Raw genomic sequence first — 16397 nt, 5'->3', positions numbered from 1 at the left:
AATATACCTAATGCCGTTAAGAATATTCTGTCAAAGTTGACGGAACACGCTCTATCTTCTCCCGTGGTTCGTCAGATTTCGTCGTTGGTTGCCGTCTGCGTACTGGAAAATTCTTAAACCTCAATATCTTCTTCGTTTTTCAACCAAAATTCATGCAAATTATGCCAAAATGAAGCTCTAAACGAGTAGAACATGTTCTTACCTGTTTAGAGTTCTAAAACCAACGATATATGGTCAGAAAATTCTTCGATAGTCCAGCCAAATCTGCAACTCAATAAACCCGAGTGTCCCAACGTCAAGACTGTTTTAAAATTGTTCCAAAGTGCTAGTGGAGCAAGAATACTACCTTATTAAGTCCTAAAACTAGCTAAAACCTTCGCGATCACATCGAAGAAAATTACACCCCTTGCTGGAGCTTATGGAGTCTCGGGTTTTCGAAGTCAAACCACTTAACAAAAGGTATCACCGTGTTCCAGGGTTTGAGAAGAATAAGAATCTGGAAACACCAAGTTCGATTCGTAGAGTTTTGGTTTAGTTTGAGGGTGAATGCTTTCGGTTGTACAAACGAGGAAGAAAATTCAAGAAAGAAAAAGAGAGAGGATGCAGGTTGCATGTGTGCATGTGTGTGTGGCCACAGGTTGGCCATATTAAAATGGCCTCAAGCCCTAATTGGGCTGCATGCTTTGGATTCATGCAATTAAACCCAACCCAATTCCTTTATTCCTTTACAACATCTCCATTACGTACTCGACTTGACTCTAATTTGCATCCACGTTCTCATAATGTCGAATACCACTTATTCACGTCGATGGAAAAATGATTAAAGACTATATACATACATCCATGTCATAAGGCCCACAAGGGCAAAATAGTCATTTCAGCGCACTCGAGGATAAAATATATTATAATTTGGGACGGGCCATCACAGCCTACCCTCCTTAAGAAAATTTCGTTCTCGAAATTTCATACATTAACATAACAACTACTAATATCCATAAAACAAGCGTGGATACATATCTCGCATACAATCCTCTGTCTCTCAGGTGGCTTCTTCCACCGAGTGGTTCATCCACAAAACTTTCACCATGCGCACAGTTTTGTTCCTCAGAACCTTGTCTTTCCAATTTAAAATCATTATTGGCTCCTCGTTATATGTCAAATCTAGATTAATTTCTAATGGTTGAGGAGGTAACACAATTGACGGATCAGAAACATAATGGCGAAGCATAGGAACATGAAAGACATTGTGCACTTCCGCTAGTTCTAGAGGTAACTCAAGTCTGTAAGCAACTTCACTGACTCGTTCGGTGATCTGGTAAGGTCCAATGTAGTGAAGACTTAGCTTACCATTCTTAGCAACCGCACTACGCCTTTCCATGAGGATAATTTCAAAAATACCCAATCTCCAACTGTGTATGCCCTGTCAGTTAGACTCTTCTGTCGATCCTGGGCTGCTTTTAGGTTAGCTTTAATTACCTGAATATTCTGGGTAGTCTTGTCAACTATCTCTGGGCCTACTAATGCCCTCTCACCAACTTCTGACCAACATAGAAGAGTATGACAGGATTTTTCATAGAGTGCCTCGAAAGGTGACATCCCGATGCTAGAATGATAGCTATTATTATAAGCAAACTTTATCAAATCTAAACGCTTATGCCAAGTATCACCAAATTGTAGTATCAAAAATCTCAATATATCCTTTAATGTCTGGATAGTCCTCTCGGATTATCCGTCAGTTCGGGGGTGATATGGCATACAATAAAGCAATCTCGAACCAAGTGTCTCCTGAAATGCCACCCAAAACTTAGAAGTAAACCTAGGATCTCGATCAGAAATGATATTAACCGGAACCCCGTCGTATTTAACAATTCCTGAGATAAACAACTTAGCTAATCAGCTTAAGGAATAGTTTTCCCGAACTGGTATGAAGTGTGCTAACTTAGTAAGCCAATCTACTATTATCCATATGCCATCATATCCATTTCGCGTGCTGGGAAGCTTGTACAAGAAATCCATGGTAATATTTTCCCCATTCCACTGGGGAACGGGAAGTGGCTGCATTAACCCAAAAGGCTTATTTCTCTTTGCTTTAACCTGCTGACAAATTGCACATCGACTCACATATTCAGCAATTTCTCTTTTCATGCCAGACCAATAGTAGAAAGGTCAAATAGTGTGATACATCTTAGTACTCCTAAGATGCATTGCATAGGCCGATATATGTGCTTCATCAAGGATATCTTTATTTAGTTCAGCAATATTCGGCACGTACATCCGTTTTTCCTGGATGTATGTCATCAGATTCTCGAATTCTAAGATCTTTCTTTTTCCCTCGTAACACTGCTTCAATTAATTCCTGAATTTCTTCATCATTTACTTGAGCCTCAATTACACGATCAATCAAAATCGGCCTAACATGAAAGTTAGCAAGTAAAGCTTTTTCTCGATATTCCACCCCTAACTTCACTCCAATAGACCTTAAATCTATGAGAAGAGGAATACGGCAAGCTTGTAAAGTATTAATTCGGCCTTGGGATTTCCCACTAAGTGTGTCTGCCATTACATTTGCACGACCAGGATAATACTCAATCGTACAATCATAATCACTGAGTAATTTTATTTATCTTCGCTGTCGAAGGTTAAGATCTTTTAGGTAAATAAGTGTTGGAGACTTTTATGATCTGTGAAAATCTTGCACTTTTCACCATATAAGTAATGTCTCCAAATCTTCAGGGCGAAAATGATGGCTGCTAACTCGAAATCATGGGTAAGGTAGTTCATCTCGTGTGGCTTCAACTGTCGCGAAGTGTAAGTAATCACCCTACCATGCTGCATCAACACACATCCTAATCCATTCAAGGAAGCATCACTATAAATCTCAAACTTACCACTGTCGTCTAGAAGTGCCAAAACATGTGCATGCTATAACTGAGAAATCTTTAACAAATAGTTTATAATAACCTGCCAAGCCCAGAAAACTTCGTACCTTAGTGACGGTTCGTGGCTGCTCCTAATTTTCAACGACAACTACTTTTTGAGGGTCCACCTGAATACCCTAGGCCGATATTACATGCCCTAAAAATGCCACTTGATTTAACCAAAATTGGCATTTGCTAAACTTAGCATACAATTGATGTTCTCTCAATTTCTTTAAAATCAAAGTGAGATGTCGAACATGCTCTGCCTTAGACTTGGAATACACCACGATGTCATCGATAAAAACAATGAGGAACCTGTCAAGGTATGGCTTGAATACCCGATTTATCAGACCCATAAAAGTTGCAGGTGCATCAATTAATCCGAATGGCATTACGAGGAACTCGTAATGACTTTACCGAGTCCTAAAAGCCGTCTTAGGAACATCTTCACTTCTGATTTTTAATTGATAATACCCAGACCTCAAATCAATCTTGGAAAACACGCAGGCACCTCGAAACTGATCAAATAAATCATCTATACGTGGCAACGGATAACTGTTTTTAATCATTACCTGATTCAGCTGTCGATAATCAATACACAGCCTCAAAGTCCCGTTTTTCTTCCAAACAAATAAAACTAGAGCTCCCCAAGGTGAAGTACTAGGCTGAATAAAACCTTTATCAACCAATTCTTGCAACTGGGCTTTCAATTCCCTTAACTCAGCAAGAGTCATTCGGTACGGAGTTAGGGAAATAGGATCAATACCTGGAAGTAAATCAATGGTGAACTCGACTTCTCTGTCTGGTGGTAATCCAAGCAAATCCTCGGGAAACACATCAGGGAAATGCCTAACTACTCGAACGTCTTCTACTCGAACATGAGTATCTTCATTCAATACTATGTGAGCCAAAATACCCCTGACAACCTTTCCTCAACAACTTTCTAGCTCTCACAACAGAGATAATGCCGTGTCTCAGTTTACCTCGCTAGCCCACGAATGTAACCACAAGCAAGCCTGGATTATGTAACCGTTTTCTCATAACAATCCAACTGAGCATGATTGTAGTGTAGCCAATCCATGCCCAGAATCACATCAAAATAAACAATATCCAGTGGAACGAGATTAGTTGGCAACACAACATCTTCTACTAAAATAGGGCACGCTTAATGTACCCTAGCTAACATAACATGTCTCACCTCTAGGTATCAAAAACTCTAACTCGTAACCGAGAGGTGTGGGGTGTGGTTGTGTCGTCTGAGCAAACGTATAAGAAATAACAGAATGTATGACACCATAATCAATCAATACTCTAGCAAAATAGCCAAGAATATTTAACGTACCCATAATTAGATCGGGATTGTTTTGAGCATCATGCAGAGTAATATGATGAACACGGCCATGTGTCTGTTGTCGTTGTCCATGACCTCTGTTACATTGGTTTCCACGTACATGTGTACCTCGTCCCTGACCATGCTGGTTAAGCTACCTTAATGATCTGGCACTACTGGAAGTAACTTCAACATTCTGGGATGGTCCCTCGAATACCACTGTGATCCATCAGCTGGATCTGGCGGATATGGTGCGTAACCTCCTGAATACTGAGTGTAACCGCTTTGCTGAAACGAATCGTGTGGGTACTGATACGATCCTCCAGAATGTGGGGTTATATTTCCCTGATAATAATATGCTTCACCATAACCCGTCTGGTTATAACCACTAGACCCTGAAATCTGCTGGATATGAATTGGTGGTGGCAAGGCAAATGGTTGGGATTTCTGCTGGTTTCGTGGACACTGAATAACCCGATGTTCCATTTGGCCACAAGTAAAACATCATCTGTTACCTTGCCTGCACTCCCCAAAATGTCAATTATTACATATACGGCAAAATGGACCACCAAAACTACTAGAACCTTTCTGCCCCTGAAAGCGGGAACCGCCTGAACAGCCGCCCCTCCGTGACGTAGTGGCACTCAAACCCCCACTAGAAGAACTAGAACTAGTACCACCTCTCTTAAAACTTTGTGTCGTGTGAGGTCCTAGAGATGACTGACCTTTATCTTAACTATCATTTTTCTTCTCACTATTATCTTTTTCTTCCTCCAGATCACTGTCACTGGGCATATTTTCAAAATCCTCAATCCTCAATAAAATCTCATAAAACTTCGGGTATGTCAAATAGGGAGTCGTAGTCGCCATTGAGCGTCATTTCTTTCTAGTACCCAACTTAAAACATCGAAGCATCTCTACGGGATTCTTAGCAATCTCCAGACAATAATGAGACAAATTAGTAAACTTCCGATAATACTTATTAGCTGACATCTTCCTTTGCTTTAAACACGTAAATTCTTGCTTCTTACTGTCTATATACGTTGGGGGTACAAACCTCTTCTGAAATAACTGCTTAAAAATATCCCAGTTTGCAGCTTCCTCCAATTTCAACTGAAAAGATTCCTGCCTCCACCAGGATGTAGGTTCCACACCTAAAAACCAGGTAGTCGTCTTAACCCACCTATCTTCAGGGAAATTTCCCTGCCTCTGCATCATTTGATAAGTTTTCGCGACATGATTGAGCCAACGCTCAACTCCCTCGTGCCCCTCATTACCAACAAAGTTACTCAACTTCAAATTATATACTGTCTCCAAAGGAGTCCACTGGGTAGGACGAAAGGATGACTGAATAACATTAGCAATAACTTCCCCAAGTTGAGTAATATCGGGGAAATTAGACTCAGACGACATGCGGGGCTCTCTACAAGGCAGCATAGTTCCGAGATAAGACATCAAAATAATTAGAATACTCACAAAATATGCAGAACTGCCAAACCTAGGCTCTGATATCAAACTGACACACCTCAACCCCAATCGAGGCATGCTAGCCGTCACGTGAGGGTGACGTAGCCATGAGCGCTGTGTGGAAGTGAACGCGATATGAAAATACAGATAAATAAAAACTTGCTAACTAATTACACTAGATTAACATGCCAGTGCGAGTGAAAATGTTTAGAGTAAATGACACACATAACTAGAGTGTAGGTATCAGAATGCAGTCCAGAAATTTAATTACCAATTATATAGATCATAAAAGAAAGCCTACATTGGTGAATGTCTATCAAAACCGCCGTGAAGTCCTCGTAAGCCACTGACACGAACTTCTATCTAGAACCTGGAGGGGCGTAAAACAGAAAGTACGAGTGGGCAAAAACAAAACTTTTACAACCATTGATCTTTTCAAATGTTATAACCCATCACTGTAAAACTCGTATAAGTTTCCCAGAAAATAATACTGTAAACTCATATGAAAACCATACTCGAGAATAACCAAACTATATGTATGCCATGACAATCATCTTAACCATGAATAAGTAAGCCAGGTGAATTGCACTAATATAAAGGGACATATTAGCCGGAGTCACCGAATGTAACCTGTACGGCTGAATCTATAACTTAACAATCAAATCAAATCCTATACACGAGTCGGAACCACCTATGTGGTCTGTATGACAGGCTATGAGTAAATAAGTACGCTCAAGTGCTACGATCACTTGAAGGCTGTGCGAAGTATCGCAAGTCACCTACGAGTCGGAACCACCTAATGTGGTCTATATGATAGGCTGGCACTTGCCTAGGATCCAAGGGGAACGTATGGTGCGGGAGGTGAACGATCACGTGAAGGCTAGGCCCTACCCTCGGGCGGAGCACTAACACCAGGGTGCAGGATATAAATCACTGAAAGCAACTTGTTTGTACCATACTTGACTAATCCCGAAACTACTAAGCACCGGTCAACAACATACCGTCAAGGACCCACAAGACTTTTCCTCCAACCAGGAAGCCAATCACAACACGACATATGTCGGTATCAGAGGCCAATCATAGCGCGACACGTGTCGATATCAGAGGCCAATCACAACACGACACGTGTCAATGTCAGAACAAAGCTAGAAACTCTCTTTTATAAAAGGGGATCATTCTTCCACAATAATCCCTAATGTCATTTGTACTAAACTATTCACTAGAACTCACTAAAAGAGAGCTTGAACCTATGTATTTGGGTAAACCCTTCACAACTAATGAGAACTCCTTTACTCCATGGACGTAGCCAATCTGGGTGAACCACGTACATCTTGTGTCATTTGCTTCCCTGTCTCTATTCATTTACATACTTATCCACACTAATGACCAGAGTAATCTAGCGAAGGTCACAAACTTGACATTTTCTGTTGTACCAAAATCCTTGCCGATTTTGTGCATCAACACAACTCATCATAATCATACACACTACCATAACAACCATCATTATATACTCACCTGAAGCTCTGAGCGTCCACAACATCAAGCAGTAATATGCATAGCTATATTAAAGCATATTCTAATATGCAATGCATACGACATAACATTTAAAACATAAAAACCATTTAAACAATTTTTGGTAAACATAAAGCATATATATGTATATAAAGCCTACTCGTTCTCTAGAAGCGTCTCACTATATGTGAAACAACTATTTTAACGTTATTTTTAAGCACATAACCATCACTATGAAATAACTTCTCAGACGTTACTCAATTGGGGTGTTTGAATATACTATCGTGGCCTACTCAACACCCCGAGCATCCCCATATTTTTAGAATAATTTTTCAACGTCCCACGCACCCGCAGACGCCGGCCATGCACGGTCACGTGCCTGGCACGCTAATGGTAGCCCTAATGCTGTTGGGGAATATGCCGTTAAATAATAGGATATTTCGTTAAATATACCTGACGCCATTAAGAACATTCTATCAAAGTTGACAGAATATGCTCTGTCTTCTCCGGTGGTTCGTCGGATTCTATTGCCGGCCGCCGTCTACGTTGCTGGAAACTAGAAAATTCTTAAACCTTAATATCTTCTTCATTTTTCAACCAAATTGCATGAAAATTCTACCAAAATGAAGCTCTAAATGAGTAGAACATGTTCTTACCTGTTTAGAGTCCTAAAACCAATGGTATATGGTTGGAAAATTCTTCGATAGTCCGGCCAAATCTCCAACTCGATAAATCCAAGTGTCCCAACGTCAAGATTGCTCTAAAATTGTTCCAAAGTGCTAGTGGAGCAAGAATAGTACCTTATTAAGTCCCAAAACTAGCTAAAACCTTCGCGATCACGTTAGAGAAAATTACACCCCTCGCCGGAGCTTATGGAGTCTCAGGTTTTCGAAGTCAAACCACTTAACAAAAGGTATCACCGTGTTCCAGGGTTCGAGAAGAGTAAGAATCTGGAAACACCAAGTTCGATTCATAGAGTTTTGGTTTAGTTTGAGGGTGAATGCTCTCGATTGTACGGACGGGGTAGAAAATTCAAGAAAGAGATAGAGGATGCAAGTTGCACATGTGCATGTGTGTGTGGCCACAGGTTGGCCATAGTAAAATGGCCTCAAGCCCTAATTGGGTTGCATGCTTTGGATTCATGCAATTAAAACCAACCTAATTCCTTTATTCCTTTACATCATCTCCACTACGTACTCGACTCGCCCCTAATTTGCATCCACGTTCTCGTAAGGTCGATTACCACTTACTCACGTCGATGGAAAAATATTTGAAGACTATATACATACATCCACGTCACAAGGCCCACAAAGGCAAAATAGTCATTTCAGCGCACTCGAGGATAACATATATTATAATTCAGGACGGGTCGTCACACACAACCATGCTATCAATAAGAAACCTTAATAGTTAAGGATGTCAAAATTCTAACGTCGAAGATCACTAAAGTTAACTTTAACCATGTTTGTCGTCAGGCCAAAGGTGTTACTTTCCCACAAACTCGCTGTGTTTTTTATGTTGGCAATTCTTGATATTAAATTAAGGAACCCCATGATTTCATGCCGGCAATTCTTGATATTGAATTGAGGAACCCCATGATTTCATGCACAAATATGTTGTTTGAAGATTGCAATAGTTACAACCTTTGTGTCTTTGAGTTTGTTTGGTATTTATATTGGCTATTGATGTACTTTGATTTGGTTAATGGAAAGGAAATTTTATTTGAACCCATATAACATTTTTACACCAAACTTAAACTTTAAATGTGAATTGTATTGCATAAATACCAACAAATACAAGATCAAATAAACCATAAAAGTAAAATTTAACAATAAACCCATTGGGATTAAAAGTTTTATTTTTTCCTTCCACTTTATGCATTTTCTGAGTAAAAGAACATAGTTGTGGTGTATAATACTGGATTTTTACTTATTTGGTTCTTTAAAGTGTTGCACGTTGCAATTTATGTTGTTTTATAAGCAGAATACATAGACCTTAAAACCCTTTGGGATCAAACCAATGATGCCATCAACACAATAATTCGGCATGGTGAGACTATTAAAACTGGAGAGTTCCTTCAACCTTGTATTGAAGGTGCTACAACAATTTTGGACTGCATAATTTCTTGATACTGGTTAGTGGTTCTTTGGGAATATGCATATGTATGTTTCACTTAAAAAACAAAATGTTAACTTCAATTGTGTATGAATATTTGCATTTACCTTTTGATTTTTCGTAAAACAACCTAGCTGCTCTCAATTGGGGTGCATAGTGAGAAAAGCTACAAAGAGTTAACGAAATAGTAATCCAAGGTGTTATCTGATGCTCGTTATATTCGACGCCCTTGGCGTTTCTCCTATTGTAGTATAGGATGCTAGTATGGGCCACATTGTTCAAGTTATGTGAACCCCAATAATATGGAAGATCCATAAACAAGTAAAAACTTCACCAAATTATTCAACTGATCCACAGATGTCGAACTCTAGAAAGCTTCACTCCCATAAACAAGTAGAAACTTCACCAAGTTATTCAATTTTCGATTTATTTTCTAAATGGATATAAAGATAAATTTATATATTTTTTTCATGAAAAAGATAAATTTACATTTTGAATTAGATTTTTAGGGCAATTTACATAGTAAATTTGGATTTGAAGAGATATTAGTTTTTTAATTAAAAATAATATAAGTGTAGAACGTAAATTTAGTGTAAAAAAAGATTGTATAGGTTCAAATAAATTCATTTTAATGAAATTCAAACGTTCTTTTTTCTAAAAATAAATAATGACTGATATGTGAATTTTTTTTAACAAAAAAAAAAAAGGAAGATAAATGCTGTTAAATATAACACTAATGAAAACATTAATTAAATAAAAGTTTAGGAAACAAATTGACTGTAGAGTCCAAAAATTCATTGAGGAAATAGACAAAATATTCTGATTCGAGGGAATAATGAGTAAGGAACATATGTTCAATCAAAGACTCGGGCTCTTAGAGAGATTTTCAGTGTGTTATGAATATGGGTTGATACACAAAATGTAATAATATAATTGGTCAAAAACTTGAACTTTTTTTCAATCAATTGTATTATTATACTTAATATACCGAAATGTGTTCCTGATTGAAATTTCTTCAACTCTTGGTATTTGATAGAAGAGTAGAAAAATCCGTTGTTTTAAGCATTCAAAAATGGGACTAGAAAACGACATATTAATCAGGGTCGTATTCATTGATAAAATGAAAACAAAGAAATAAAAACACAGGAAAAATGGAAAAAAAAAAAAAAAAATACTAATTGCTTTAAACTTGTTCTTCTGTCGAGATCCATACACCTGAAACGGGTGAAGCCATGCATTCAGATCTCGCTCACATACTCTAATCCCACTTTGATCCAGTCCCTAACGTTCTTATATCTCTTGCAAATTACACGAAAACCGAACACAAAAGTCAGAGAATTGGCAATTCAATCCAGAGATATAGAAGAAGAAGAAGAATAAAGAGGAGGAAGAAGAAGATGTATATGGCATATGGATGGCCGCATGTCATCCCACTCGAACAGGGTCAATGCCCTTCTTCCCAAAAGATCATATACTTCAAGGTCATCAATCGCTTGCTGCTTGTCATCTCTCCCTCTCACCTTGAGCTCTGGAGCTCTTCTCAGGTATACTTCTATTTTATTTTTTATTTATATGTATGTGTGTGTTTTATGTAATTCGTGATGTGGGTTCGCCTGTGTTTGCTTTGTACTTTGATGAGTATTTGTGGGTTTTGGAAATTGATGTTGGTGTTAAGGAGATATGAATGTGCAGTGATCAAATGGGCAGAGTGCATTTGTTTAATTGAGATGGGTTTCTGGGGGTTTGGTGTATTTTGTTATTTGTTGATGTGGGTGTTGTGAATTTGGCAGGTACATGCATGCACTTATGCAACTATATACGAATGATGTATGTGCGTGGGTATATATTTGAGCTTTTGTTTGATGTGGGTTTTGTTAGTAAGGTGTTTGACATTTTATTCTGTGTATTTGGGCTGGTGGGATTCAGCATAAAGTTAGACTGGGGAAGTACAGGAGGGATTCAGATTCAGTGCAGAGGGAAGGTGAGAATTTGCAAGCTGTTTGGAGCCTTGATGCCAAATTGATTGCCGTTCTTGTAAGTATTTCATTGATTTTGCATGCAATCTTAGTTTTGTAGGTTCTTTATACCAAATTCATGTTCTTTCTTATGTAAGTGTGTATGCAAATGCATGAACAAGTTATACAACGTGTCTATTTATGCATGCAAGGGTAGCTCCTTCATGGTCATCACTACTTGTGCAGTGACTGGGATTTGTTGAGTAACTTGAGTTTGCATGTCCACACTTAACCATATAAGAGGAAATGAATGCAAAATGGTTTAACTGATCAATGTCAATTTGGTGGACATCAAATTTTACCTAAAGTCAATAAATTTCAGTCGAAGTTTGAGTATATTTTGAACTGTTAATCCCATTTCCGAAATATGTTTTGTCATAAGTGCACTTTACTTTTGTCCTCTGTTATTTGTTGTTTAAATGAATCTTTTAAGGTGAAGAATTATTGATTATGATCTGAAAGGATAATTGTCGTGAGAAGAGGCATGAAGAGTGATTTGTGAGAGAAATGTGATTTTATGTGCTATTTTTTCGTTGTCCACATTGAACTTTAAAACTACATGTAGTTGTTTCAACTTATTGTAGATGTTTGTTTTTGTTTTTGTTGGCAGACATCGTCTTTCTTTCTTCACCTTTTCAAGGTCCAGTTTACTGAGAAAAAAAAAATACAACTAGGAGGGAAGCAACCCTCTGGTTTGTTTCTTGCTTCTATATCTCTTCTTCTCAGTGAGGAGGTGCCATTTGCAGAAAATGACTTGGCAGTGTAAGTATTCTCCTGAATATGTTTAGAAAACTGGAGTTTTAATATGGAAGTGTCGTTGCCTTTGGATAACATATAAAATTTTGAGTCCATATAGTTTATTCACCAAATTTTAAAGGATTTAGGTGTTGATCAAATGAAATGAGTCGGATATTTCATAGACATTTTAACTAACCGCAACTAAATACCCTCAGGCAGGTTCTAGATGCTTGAATACAGTTAACACCTTTCACTCTGTACTCCCCAAACAAAAGTATGAATAATAAACAAGATTTTGTGCCAATGGGAACATGTTCTAACATGCTGAACTTGTATTGTAAATAAATTTATTTTTCAGTTCTTGAGTTTCATATTCGTTCCGACTTTATTTCTCAGACTTACATTTAATTTGCATTTATTTTTGGGTATGTAATGTTCCTAGGACAGCACGTGAATCCATTTATTTATTTCTTTTTCAAATTAAGCAATCTTGCAAGATATTCTTACTGTTGCTATAACTGTTTTTCTTCTAATGTGGCTTTTCTTTTTCAGGAGCAATATTGTAAGCGATAGCAAACATATACTAGTTGGACTTTCTAATGTAGGACTATATAGTATCCCCTGGAAAGGAGAGGTAAAAGAAAATATTGATATGCATAAGTTGTTCTTACTGTAGTCTATCTAATGTCTTTCTGTAGGGAGCTGATATATTATCCTCTTGTTGACCAAGTTGTTGAGTGAGATTTTCCTTTCATGTACAGTTCTATGGGACTTTCGAACTTGATCCATTTCCACGTGATGGCAGTGAAGTTATCCCGTCACCACATTCCTTAGATAATGGTGTTGCTTCTAAAGGGGTTCAAGGAACGATTGGCATCTCCCGGAAGTCTGCTATTATCCAGCTAGAGCCTTGCTTTCCATTGAGGTTTCTATTTGTGTTGTATTCTGATGGACAATTAGTGTCATGTTCTATAAGTAAGAAAGGTTTAAAACATGTTGAATCTATATTAAAGCTGAGAAAAGGTTGGGGGTTGGTGATGCTGTATGTGCTTCAGTAGCTTCAGAGCAACAAATCCTTGCTGTTGGTACCAAAAGAGGGCTTGTGGAGTTATATGACCTTGCAGAATCTGCATCACTGATTCGATCCGTCTCTCTTTATGACTGGGGGTAAGTGTGGGATCTGAGTAAACTGTATTTTGGTAGATTTGAGTTTCAACTTATCAGGGCCAGATATTTTCAAATTTTCAATTATTCTGGCCGCGGTTATTTACCAAACAGTTCAAAACTTGAATTATGTTGTAAATTTCAGATCTAAAAATGTATGATATATGACCCGGCATTCTTATTTTCAGTTACTCAATGGAAGACACTGGACCTGTCAGTTGCATTGCGTGGACACCTGATAATTCTGCTTTTGTAGTTGGGTGGAAGTTAAGAGGACTTACAGTTTGGTCTGTCTCTGGTTGTCGTTTGATGTCAACAATCCGTCAAATAGGTTTAAGTTCAGTATCTTCTCCAATGGTTAAGCCAATCCACGAATGTAAATATGAACCTTTGATGACTGGCACCTCACTGATGCAGTAGGATGAATATAGATATAGGCTTTATGCTATTGAAGAACGATTTTTGGAGAGGGTTCTTGCATTTTCCTTTGGAAAATGTTGCCTTAACAGAGGAGTCTCAGGAATGACATATGTTCGTCAAGTGATATGTGGTGATGATCGATTGCTTGTTGTGCAGTCTGAAGATACTGATGAACTTAAAATGCTACATCTTAACCTTCCAGTTATGTCTTTACATCACATACTTGATATGTTATTCTCATGTGAAGTTGTTTCTGATGAGTGTTTAATTTTCTTTTTCTTCTCTTTTAATTTTGGTTCAGGTTTCTTATATCTCCCAAAATTGGCCAGTTCAACATGTAGCTGCTAGCAAGGATGGAATGTACTTGACAGTTGCTGGTCTCCGTGCGTTAATCATATATGATATACGATGGAAGAAGTGGCGAGTGTTTGGAGACATTACTCAGGAACAAAAGATTCAGTGCAAAGGTTTGTTATGGATGGGGAAGATTGTTGTTGTCTGCAACTACATTGATTCTTCTAACACGTGAGATTCCTACCCATATTAGTTTACCCTCCGATAGTTTTTGTCTTCAGCAATGTCATAGTTTGATTTGGTGGTTAAATGCCTGGGCACCTACACTATTATGCCATTCATACTTTTAGTCCAGTTTATGTCTAGAATTTTAAGTCTGCATTCTATCCTTTCTGTTGGTAAAATTGAATTTTTTAGTTGTTTTATTATGTACTGTTGGATATTCATAAGGGTCAAACTGAAGTAAAATTGCAGGTACGAATTGCTTTTCTATCCAAGATATCATCTTGATCAGAGCTCGCTACTTTGTCGAAAACCATTGCTGGCTAAACCAATGGTGATGGATGTCTATCAAGAGTATATACTTGTCACATATAGCCCATTTGATGTACACATATTCCATGTCAAGTTATTTGGTGAATTGACACCTTTCACCACTCCAAATTTACAGGTAATGGAATGTTTGCTAGCTTTTTTTGTAATAATTCTAACTTTATAGAATATGGTAGTATTTACAGATAGTTGAGCACTTGTGATTTCATTTGCACACTAAATGAGAATAATTTAGTGAAAATTATTCTTCATGCGTTTTAAGTGATAAAATGACAAACAGCTTTCTACAGTACGAGAACTCTCAATTATGACTGCAAAGAGCCATCCTGCAGCAATGCGTTTTGTACCTGATCAGCTTCCAAGAGAGGGCATTTCAAACAATCACATTTCTAATTCAGATCCTTTATCAAAGGAACCTGCGAGGTATGTGCTCTCCAAAATGTAGTCTGTAGAGATCTATCAGCAGACACATGCCTCTGAATGAATGCATGTTTTTCTAGGTGTTTGATACAGAGGGTTAATGGGGAGCTTTCACTTCTTGATTTGGATGATGGACGTGAGAGGAAGCTTACTGATTCTATTTAATTATTTTGGGTTACATGTGGTCAATCAGAGGAGAAAACAAATCTTATTGACGAAGTTTCAAGGTTAGATTACGGCCACCAAGGAATGCAGGTAATGGACTGTTGAGGTTTCATAGTACGACTTTGATATGATATTGTGTATAGCTTTACCATTTTGTGCTCTAAGCACAGTAGTTTGTACTATGATATTTATTCTGGTTGGAAGTGTATTTTTACAGGTTTGGTATCCATCTCTGGGGGTTGACCTTTTAAGCAGGAGGATTTGTTACAGGTATGTATGCATTCAAGAAACAGTGTGTTTCTCATTGAGCAGATGGTGTAAATTTTTATGTTTCATTAAAGTTGTATGCTTATATTCTTTTTCTAGGAGGTTCTGTATATTGTGTCTTTACACGCCGTTTCAATGTCTGTTTGTATGGCCTTACTTTGAAGACTTTTATATTTGATAACTTGTCTTCCTTTAAAGCTTAGTGGAACTTGATATATTTTGGCCTGTCTTTTTACTCTGATTGGTTAAATGACTCAGCATAATTTTGCATCTTGTGTAGTAAAAGGTGGTTTGAATCTGGTTTGTTTTATTGTGTAATATATGCATCTGCAAATCATAATCTGCAAATAGGTTGTAAAGGGCGTGTGATCTATGCTTGCTTTGCAATACTGATTGTGTGTTAACAAGGTAGGCAATTGGGTAGACTTTATGATATCTACATGGTCTTTGCCATGATTTTCTTGTGTAGTAAAAGGTGGCTTGAATCTGATTTATTTTATTGTGTAATATATGCATCTGCAAATAGGTTGTAATGGGTGTGTGATCTGTGCTTGCTTTGCAATACTGATCATGTGTTAACAAACTAGGTAATTGAGTAGACTTTATGAAATCTACATGATCCGTACATGGTCAGTGCCTAGAGACTTGTAGTTATATCAAGTTTAAAGGCCATAGGAGTATTGGAGTTGTATGTTTGTTACATGGTCAGTACCAATGAAATATTCTTTTGACAAGCTTGAGTGTGATGCATATGGTCCTGTGCTTGGTTTTGAAACATTCTTCCTGGTTGTTTTGTTTCTGTCTGCTAGAGGGACAAAAGCGAGAAAGCTTTAAGGTTGGCCCAGTTATCAGCAGAAAAGCCTCATTTTTCTCATTGTCTGGAGTGGCTTCTCTTTACTGTGTTTGATGCAGATATATCCGGATATGTCTAATGAGGGAAATAAATTAGTATCTGTTATGTTTTGGATGTGAAAATATCCAGGAATGCCTAATTAGGGAAAACAAAATCATATCTGCATT

The 16397-nt window shown here is 37.8% G+C and overlaps 1 protein-coding gene and 1 pseudogene across 1 annotated transcript; one reads left to right on the top strand and one right to left on the bottom strand.

Annotated features, from left to right (window-relative positions):
• Nucleotides 1-1039: 1039 nt before the first annotated feature.
• On the bottom strand, nucleotides 1040-2560 carry LOC137719799 (uncharacterized). Its single transcript, XM_068458817.1, has 5 exons — nucleotides 2273-2560; nucleotides 1971-2094; nucleotides 1776-1871; nucleotides 1399-1538; nucleotides 1040-1312 (listed from the first exon to the last, which is right to left on the bottom strand). The coding sequence occupies exons 1-5, from the start codon at nucleotides 2558-2560 to the stop codon at nucleotides 1040-1042; spliced, it is 921 nt and encodes a 306-aa protein (XP_068314918.1).
• Nucleotides 2561-10525: 7965 nt separating this feature from the next.
• LOC137720778 (uncharacterized) lies at nucleotides 10526-15359 on the top strand (annotated as a pseudogene).
• The last annotated feature ends 1038 nt before the right edge of the window (nucleotides 15360-16397 follow it).

The sequence above is a fragment of the Pyrus communis genome, chromosome 16 (genome assembly GCF_963583255.1).
Source record: "Pyrus communis chromosome 16, drPyrComm1.1, whole genome shotgun sequence".
NCBI lineage: Eukaryota > Viridiplantae > Streptophyta > Magnoliopsida > Rosales > Rosaceae > Pyrus > Pyrus communis.
The sequence above is the reverse complement of the archived record's forward strand: the minus strand, read 5'-3'. Positions and strand labels throughout refer to the sequence as shown.

Bases quoted from the DNA above. Each gene is read 5' to 3' on its own strand.
- LOC137719799 (XM_068458817.1), bottom strand. From the start codon at position 2,560: ATGGCAGACACACTTAGTGGGAAATCCCAAGGCCGAATTAATACTTTA. The intron at 1,872-1,970 runs GCATATGGATAA...TGTTTATCTCAG, and splicing joins CACGCGAAATGGATATGATG to GAATTGTTAAATACGACGGG. The intron at 1,539-1,775 runs GTTCGAGATTGC...TATGTTGGTCAG, and splicing joins GGCATTTCAGGAGACACTTG to AAGTTGGTGAGAGGGCATTA.